We start from the raw sequence: 8801 nt of genomic DNA on the forward strand, positions 1-8801 counted from the left end.
GGAGCTGAGCGCCCTTCCCCGCCGCCGCGCTTCCCCCTTGCAGGACGGGGTGCCGCTGCGAGGGGCTCGTGGGCGGTGGGAAGGCGCCGCCGGCCCCGGGGACGCCTCCCCGGCCCCGCGGCGGGGCCGGCCGCCGCTCCCGCCCCGCGTGCCTCGGCAGGGCCCCGGCGCGGCGTGCCGCATCCTGCCGGGGCACGCCGGGGGGGCCCCCGGGCGCTGGGAGAGGCGCTGGCAGTGGCGGCTCCCGGGAACCGGCGGAGCAGGGAGGGGGCATGGCGAGGAGGGCCTGGTGACCGCCGTGGCAGATGGTGGCTGCCTGGGGACCGGGCCCGTCCTGGCGATTATTCACCCGTCACCATGGCGATGGAAAGGTCAGCGAAAAGATCCCGCGTGATCGCCCAGGTCGGCCGGATTAGGAGCAGAGCAGTGCGGAAAGGCTCGCGGGGGGGGGGCACGGATGGATAGGGCCCTCTCTGACACGCCAGCTGCGCCCGGCGTTCCCGTCCGGCTGAGCACCGACGAGCTCTGTGCACCGATGAGAAACCTGCCGGGCCCCTGCGGCTGCTGAGCCTGGGTGCGCTCAGCCCCAACCCGGCGCCCGCGTGGCACGGACGGACGGGGTCCCCCTGCCACGGGAGCACCGGGGCAGCGGGGTCCCCGAGCGGCACCGCGGGGCCCGGGGCGAACCTGCGCTGCCGCGTCTCCCCCCTCCCTCTCTGCAGCCGYCCGGCTTTGCTGCGGCGCGGGCACCCACTGCTGCTGCTGCCCTCGTCCCGTTGGCGCCGGGTGCCGGGGGTGGGGACGGCGGGGGCTGGCGCGGGGCTGCGCGCGGCCCGGGGGGCTTTTGGCTGCCCCCAGGAGAGCCAGCCCGGCCTCCGGCGCTCTGCGGGGCTCTCTGCTCGGGGCTCCCTCCTCTTCGCTCGTGTCTCCTCCCGGAGCTCCCGCTGTTTCCCGCTGTCGTGCTGGGCTGAACCCGTCTGACCCGCTTTCTGCCCCTCTCTAGGCTGCTCCTCTAAGTCGTTCAAGCTGTACTCGCCAAAGGAGCCCCCGAACGGCAACGCCTTTCCCCCCTTCCACCCGGGCACCATGCTGGATCGAGATGTGGGGTGAGCTGGGGCGCGGGGGCGGTGCCTGCGGTTGGGTTGCTCTCGCGCCGGGACGCTGGGATCCAGCATTCCCAGCAGCAGCGTACGAGGAGTGCTGTGCCAGGGCGGGCGTGGGACCGGAGCAGGGCACAGGCGGGACGCGCAGAGACAGGATGACATTTGGGATCAAGGAAGCCCCTAGGTCTCCTAGCTCTGCAGGGGCCAAATGCCTGGGATGATCCAGGACACGGAGCACGGCTCCTGCAAAAGCACCCCCTTCTCCAACCTCCTCCATCCGGAGGGATGCGCTCCGGGCTCGTCTCCGGCGAGCCCCGTGCTCCCTGCTGGAGGCAGGGGAAGGGGTAGCTGTGGGGAGCAGGGGTGGAGGTGCCCAGCAGCACTAACCTCGGTGCGTTGCTTCTCCCCACAGACCTACTCCCATGTACCCRCCCACATACCTGGAGCCTGGAATCGGGTAAGAGCGGGCACACGGGGCACGCTGAGCGGGTTGGCAGGTGGGCGCCCGTTGGGATGGGAGCCGGGAGCGTGTGCACGYGCCTGGGCTGGGCCTGGCCTGGTTCTGGGCGAGCACAGGTCCGACTCGGGCAGAGGAGCCGTGGAAGGACGCCTCGGCAGGGCGGGCACGCTGCTGGGCTGCGGGGGCTTGCTGGGGTTGCTCGTGCGCTGCCCTGCCTCACGTCCTGCCCTCCCTCGGCAGGAGGCACACACCGTACGGGAACCAGACTGACTACAGGATATTTGAGCTCAACAAACGGCTGCAGAACTGGACRGAGGTGAGGAGCCGGGAGACGACAGGGCCTCGGAAGGGTGCTGGGACCCACTGGGGAGCAGGAAGGGAATGGTGGCGAAAGAAACAGGCAGCAGCTCCCACGTGTGTGTGTTGGGGATGCTGCCTGCTTTCACGGGCTGTGATGGCTCCAGGAGAAATCCCCTTTGCAGTATGGTCCTGCCCTGCTGTGCAGGAGCCCGGGTGCCTTGTGCCTTGCTTGCTTGTGGGACAGGGCTTGCCAACCCCTTCTCGGAGTGCCCAGCCAGGAGTGCAGACCTCAGCGGGTTGAGCACGTGGCTGCTATGCCTGGCAGGTTGAAGGCTGTCTCGCCATCTCCCCATAACGTGGCATCTCTCTGCCCTCCCCAGGAGTGTGACAACCTGTGGTGGGATGCCTTCACCACGGAGTTCTTTGAGGATGATGCCATGTTAACAATCACTTTCTGCTTGGAGGATGGACCAAAGAGATATAGTGAGTACCAGCAGGCCTCTGTGCTCATACAGCGTGGCTGGGCAGCCTGTGCAGCCTGGAGCCGCCACGGGGGTCCCCAGGGCTCGGATTTGAGACCTCCTTGCTTCCTGAGAGCCTTGTCTCTCTGGCAGGAGGTGTAGCAATTGCGTTCCACRGAGAGGAGAGGTGGGAAGGGTAACAAGGATCAGCATCCCCAGGGTAACAGCATGCCCAGGAGCTGCCTCTGGACGGAGGGGACTGGGGGACCTTCTCCGTGTGCACCCCCAGCATACGAGAAAACACGCCTAGGCCAGCCAGATTTGTTGACATTGTCTTCTTCCTTCTCCCACCTGCAGCGATTGGCCGGACTCTGATTCCCCGTTACTTCCGCAGCATCTTTGAAGGRGGGGCCACAGAGCTCTACTACGTGCTCAAGCACCCCAAGGAGTCGTTCCACAACAACTTTGTCTCACTGGACTGCGACCAGTGCACCATGGTGACCCAGCATGGCAAGCCCATGTTCACCCAGGTACCTGCTGCATCAGCTGCTGCTCCCCACAGCCATCCTGCTCTTGGTGCCTTGGTCTGGCTTGCTCTCATGGTGGCTTTGGTCCTGCAGAGTGAGCGAGCAGCACTGATTTTCATGGCCATGCGCTAGACAGATGGGGCTGTGCCCAAGTGAGCACCGTGCTGTAATTACAYCTGCCCCAGGCTGCCTGCAGTGCCCACCTTTTTTTGCACAGATCACCTGGCCTTTGTAGGCTCATAGGTTTGGTTTCTGCTGAGCCCAACGTGGTGCACAGCCAAACCAAGAGGAGGGGGGTGTTGTGTGCTGGAGTGATGGGTTCCCAGGAGATCTGCGCTGGGGGAGCGGGTGGCAGCATGACCTGACACTGTGCCCTGCCCAGGTGTGCGTGGAGGGGCGGCTCTACTTGGAGTTCATGTTTGACGACATGATGAGGATAAAGACGTGGCATTTCAGCATCCGCCAGCATCGAGAGCTCATCCCCCGCAGCATCCTTGCCATGCATGTGAGTACTGCTCTGAGAGGCCCCAGGGGCACGAGCGACACAGAGCTGCTGAGCTCATCTCCCTGGGGAGATCACAGGCTGGGGCGCAGGAGGACCGTCTCTGGCCTGGATACAGCTGAGCCCTCTGTCCCTCTTGCTCCTAGGCACAGGATCCCCAGATGCTAGACCAGTTATCCAAGAACATCACCCGCTGTGGGCTCTCAAACTCCACACTCAACTACCTCCGAGTAAGTGCGCTGCAGGGGAGCGGGGGGAGATGCAACTCTGAACCTCAGAGTTGTGGATTGTGTTGTGCTCTCGTCTCCTGCCTGATACCTGGTGTTTGAGGCAGGTATATCTGCAGCCACGATCAGAGTGGGCTGTGCAAGGGGTTGTCTGGAAGGAGTGGGTGACATAGARGGCAGTGGGGAAGCAAGACACCTCTGGACTCATGGAGTTGAAGCTGGGAGATGGAGCAGTCAGCAGGGACTCAGTCAGTCTGGTCACAGTCTCTAGGGTCTGCAGGCTCCAGCTGTAGCTGGGGTCCATGCAGCGCAGATGGCYCCAAGGCAGAGGGGCTCTCGCTGGGGCCTGGAGCGTTGCAATCTAACCCCAAGTCTCTGGCTGCTCCCTGCAGCTCTGTGTAATCCTAGAACCAATGCAGGAGCTCATGTCACGGCACAAGACCTACAGTCTCAGTCCTCGGGACTGCCTCAAGACTTGCCTGTTCCAGAAGTGGCAGCGGATGGTCGCCCCGCCTGGTGAGTCTCCTGCTGCCCGCCGGGCTCCTCGGTATCTCACTGGGTGTCAGAGGGGACCCGGTCAGGCTGTGCCCTCCGTACAGGCTTCTTCCTGCCCCACAGCCAGTCCCAGGCCTTGTCTTGTGTGCCTGGGGGTGGCATGGTGGGCACACGACTTCTTTGTCTGCTGCTCTGCCTTCCCTGCTAGGGCAAAGTGGGGCTGCAGGCAGCCAGCACCCTGGTCCCGCTCCCTGCTCTGGTGCTCGGGGACCGTGAATTGCTTTTCCTAGCAAAGCAGGGGCAGAAATCTTCCCTGCTCCTGGAGGAAGTGGTTGATGAACAAGGGTGGCAAAAGAGGAGGGGAGTGCTTTGTGTGCCAGGGTCACCGAAGGAGGAGCTGGGGAAAGGATGCTGCTGTGGGGTGGGATGTGGTGCTTGCAGAAGGGGGTTGTGGAGAGAAGGGGCTCATTCCTGGGCTGGGGGGATGCAGGGCACTGTCTCCTCGTGGGGGCTGACTGTGTCTCCTCACTTTGCCAGCGGAGCCAGCGCGGCAGCAGCCCAGCAAGCGCCGGAAAAGGAAGATGTCGGGGGGCAGCACCATGAGCTCCGGCGGGGGAAACACCAACAACAGCAACAGCAAGAAGAAGAGCCCYGCCAGCACCTTTGCCCTGTCCAGTCAGGTACCTGTAAGCATCCCGTTTCCATTCTCTCTTCCTTCCCCGGGGTGGAGGGGAGGGCTCCCTGCCCCAGGCAGTGGCTAAGGGGAGACCCCCGAGGGGTGCCTGGAAGGAGATGTCCCTGGCGATGGGAGGAGTGAGCCCCCCGGCTCTCTCCTGGAGGTGATGGGGAGAAGGGGAAGGGGCCGCCGATCTGCCTCGCCCCCGCAGGGCGCGAGTCGCAGCCCAGGGCTGAGCCCAGAGACGAGCGAGCCTGGGCAGATGCAGCTTCCCAGCCTGCTTTCCGCAGCCGCTTCGCTCCCCTGCCTCCAGCTGAGGTCCGCGGAGGTGATACCCCAGCCGTGGGGCCTGCGATGGGGAGCACGAGGGGGGATAGGGACGCGGCTCGGTGGCCGGGGCCGGGCTGCGGTGTTCGCGAGGGCCGGCGGCCAGGGCTCCCCCCACCTCGATTATGTTTCGGGACCGTCTCCCCTTTCAGGATGTGATGGTGGTAGGCGAGCCCACGCTGATGGGGGGGGAGTTTGGGGACGAGGACGAGCGACTCATCACCCGGCTGGAGAACACGCAGTTCGACGCTGCCAACGGCATCGACGACGAGGACAGCTTCAACAACTCGCCGGCGCTGGGGGCCAACAGCCCCTGGAACAGCAAACCGCCCTCCAGCCAGGAGAGCAAGTCAGAGAACCCCACGTCGCAGGCGTCGCAGTAACGGCCCGGCGGCCGCCCCGTGGACTCAGTCCAAACCGATCTACCTGTACATTTGCAAAGGAGAGTGACTGGGAAGCGGCGAGGTACCGGGGGCGGATYGGCGCCGCGCGGCCGGCTGGATGCGCAGCCCGGGGCGCGTGCGACACGGGCGGCCCCCGGCCCTCTCCCCCCRCCTCCTCCCTGCTCCCCCCACGCCTGCCTTCCCACCGGAGCCCGTCCCCCGGGCAGGGGTGGGTTTCCAGGGCCGTAGCTTCGTTATACCCCCTTCTCCCTCTTCCTGCCCGCTTCTTCCCTGGAGAGTTTCTCAATCCCTCCCTGGTGCGCCCGGCCCCCGCCTGCTGAACGGGGGGAATTAGGAGGGGGGAGTCTGTAGCGGCTGGCGTGACCGGGAAGCCGGCGGTGCGCGGATGCCCGGCGCCGGGGTGCAGCACGGCGCAGAGACCCTCCTCTTCCTCCCGGGGTCCTAGCCCTGGCGGTTGCTGTGCGGCCACCCGAGATGCGCTCGTGCGTCCGCAGTCCGGCTGGGGGCTGCCGAAGGAAAACCTTCCCCGTGCTGCCGGCCCCGAGACGGAGCCTCCTCCGGCCGGCCGCCCGCCGGGCCGGATCCGCCGCGCTGCGGGCGGTGCCGAGGAGGGGTCCCCATCGCGTTTCCCCGCTCTCCTGCCCCCTTGCTCCCCTCCCCCTTGCTCCCCCGGGGCGAGAGCGCAGGAGGGCCGAGCAGGGGCTAGTGTATATAGAAAGCGCGCGGGGAGGGAGAGCCCGGCGCCCCGGGGTCGGGGTCGGCGCCCCCGCGAGCCGGACGGGGCTCGGACGGGCCGTTCTGCTGGGGGGGGGGCCGGTGCCCTCGCCCTGTGCCGGGGCTCCGGGYGTTTCCACTCGCTCTGCGTGTGTCCGCCCGGGGCCCCTTTGCAACCCCAGGCTCCCGGTACCTCCTACTTTTGTCTTTTTTAAAAAAATAATATTATTAAAATTGTAAGTTTAAAAAAAAGAAAAAAAAATGGGAAAAGACCCCCCCCACACACACACACCCTGCCAATTCCTCCCTCCCTGAGCGCTCTCACCCTGTCCTGACTTTTGTACAGGCTTCTTCTCTTGGGAGTCTCGTTTTATATCCAGTTCGGAGAGCTTCAAACCAAGGAGAGACTTTGCAGACTTCCTTTCTAATCCCTCCAGGGGGGTGGGGGGCAGCCCCCCACCTCCATCCTCAATGTAAATCTTGTGTGCTGTTGTCCCCGCTCCCTGCCCCTCGGGTTCGTGTACCTCGTGCTTGTACATTTCCGCGCTGTAGACAGTGTGTACGATACTGTTCTTTCAATGTGTTATCACTAGAGCAGGTGCCTCCATTGATGTTAGGGGAAACGACGAGAATAATAATAATTTGGGGTTTTTTTTTTTTTTGGTTTTAAAAAGAGGGAAAAAAAAAAAGTTCCTTCCAAGGCTTCTTCCAAGGAGAAGATGGGAGGTGCTGGGGGAGGTGCTCACCAGCTCACCCCGGCAGCCTCAGCGGGGTCCATCCCCTAGCCCAGGCATGGCCCGGGGGGTGAGGGGGGGGGTTGCAGCGTGCAGGGGGCGGCCGGGGCGTATGTGCGTGTGCGAGAGGCTCGCGTGTGTGTCGTGCGTGTGTGCGGAGGAGCCGGGGCGGCAGAGCGGGTGTCCGTGCCCTGCTCTCTCCGCCGGCCCCCCCCCCACCCCCCAACCCCAAACTCCCCGCCTGGGGCCGGGGGGAAGCGGCAGCGAGCGCCCCGCGCCCGTCCCCACTGCCCCCCACCCTGTGCGTGGGACTGGGGGACAGCGGGTGTCGCGGCCGGGGAGGGGGGATGCCCTGCAGGCGTGGGGGGCTCCGGGTGCAGCGGGGGTGCCTCCTGCRCGCTGCGCCTTGCCCCCCGTGGCAGGCGGCCGAGCCCCCCCGCCGCAGCCCCTTTGCACCCCCCAGGGACCCCSCTGCCGGCTGCCAGCCCCCGCGGAGCCCTGCGTGGAGGGCGCGGGGGTCCAGCTTTGCAGTCAAGGTACGATTACCACCGCCGCGCGGCTCAGGCTCCCGCGGAGCGGTGACGTGCCCCTCCTCGGCCCCCCCGGGGCACACTGTAATGCCTTTTTCTTTCTTTCTTTCTTTCTTCTTTTTTTTTTCTTTTGTTTTTTGTTTTCCTCCATAGTTTGTGCCATTTATGAGTCATGTATGGTACCAATAAAACGACTTTTCGGTTTGAGGCTGTCCCGCGCGCTTATTGCCGAGCGCTGGCGCGGGCCCCGCACGCACCCTCGGTGGGCCAGGGGGGCCGGCGGAGGCGCTGCCAGGGCGGCGGGGGGCCGCCCGGGCCCCCCTCCCCGAGCTGGGGCCGCGGGCACCGGCTGCGCCGCCACCGCGGGGCTCCCGACCCGGCTTCGCGAAGGCGAGGACCGGGACTCGGGCTGCTGGGAAAGCGCCCTGTCCCCCAGCCAGAGCAAACAAGCGGCGCGGGGCCTGCCCAGACGCCAGGGTGATGGGCGCGTCGTTCCCGTCCCCCGGAGAGCGGCGAGGACTGGTGGCGCGATCCAGCCAGAGGGTGGGGGGGCACGGGCAGCAGCGCGGGGGCCCCGGAGACGCCCCCATCGCGCAGCCCCCCCCCCCTTAAATCCCTGCCCCACGGAGGATCCCGGGGGTGCGCCCGGGGAGGCTGYGGAGATTTTTTCCGCGCTGGGGCCGGGGATGGGAACCTCCCGCTCCGAATCGGTGCGGGGTGCCGCGCGGGGGAGCCCCTTGGACGCTGCTGCCCGCTTCCTCCGAGCCGGGAGGAAAGCAGCCGGCGCAGGGCAGCCTCCTCCCCGGGCCTCCCTCCGCGAGGCCGCCGCCGGCAGCGACGCCTGCTCCCGCTCGCGGCCCGGGGAGTTGAGCAGTAACTCGGGAGCTGGCTGCTGGCGGGCGGTCGGCGCTGCGGGGCCGGGAGCCTGCCGGGGAAGGGACTTTGTCCGGCGGCACTTCCCCCCGCGCCCCGGGGGAGCCCGCTCGGGGGGCCGGGAGGGGAGGGAGGGGGGTCGCGGCGACCCCGAGGCGGCGCGGGGAGCGGCGGCGGCGGGGCGCTGGCRGGGTGGGGCGATGCCGGCGGCGCCGCCGGCTTTTCCCGTAATTGCGGCCGAAACTTAAACAAACCGTAAAGCCGGGGAGGGCTGGTGCCGGGCGGCCGTGCCCTGCGCCGGCGGTGCCGGGGGACGGGGCGAGCGCGGCGTGCCCGCCGGGCCATCCCCCGCTTCGCCCCCCGCTTTGCTGCCCCCGGGGCTCGCCGTGCCTCTCCGGTGCTTTCCGGCAGCTCTTCGCTTCCGGGCAGCAGGGACAGGTGGCCGTTTTTTTTTTTTTTTTTTTTTTT

At 66.6% G+C, this 8801-nt stretch overlaps 2 protein-coding genes across 3 annotated transcripts in view; both read left to right on the forward strand.

Annotated features, from left to right (window-relative positions):
• Positions 1-1003: 1003 nt before the first annotated feature.
• LDB1 (LIM domain binding 1) lies at positions 1004-6837 on the forward strand. 2 transcript variants are annotated; one of them, XM_085325780.1, is made up of 10 exons: positions 1004-1106; positions 1516-1560; positions 1804-1879; positions 2244-2346; positions 2682-2854; positions 3234-3356; positions 3500-3583; positions 3973-4096; positions 4613-4761; positions 5231-6837. In XM_085325780.1, the coding sequence occupies exons 1-10, from the start codon at positions 1087-1089 to the stop codon at positions 5459-5461; spliced, it is 1128 nt and encodes a 375-aa protein (XP_085181906.1). In that variant the 5' UTR covers positions 1004-1086; the 3' UTR covers positions 5462-6837. The 2 variants fall into 2 exon arrangements, with proteins under 2 accessions (XP_085181906.1, XP_085181907.1); XM_085325781.1 differs by having other exon boundaries at positions 4613-4755.
• A 1309-nt stretch (positions 6838-8146) lies between these two features.
• LOC146600395 (prominin-1-A-like) overlaps positions 8147-8801 on the forward strand; it is a 9084-nt gene continuing 8429 nt past the window's right edge. The window contains exon 1 of the mRNA XM_085325698.1: positions 8147-8333. Within this exon, the coding sequence (XP_085181824.1) occupies positions 8147-8333 (187 nt within the window). The remainder of the gene's footprint in view (positions 8334-8801) is intronic.

This window comes from Rhea americana, unplaced genomic scaffold (genome assembly GCF_003343005.1).
Source record: "Rhea americana isolate MKP2758 unplaced genomic scaffold, rheAme1 scaffold_122, whole genome shotgun sequence".
Lineage (NCBI taxonomy): Eukaryota > Metazoa > Chordata > Aves > Rheiformes > Rheidae > Rhea > Rhea americana.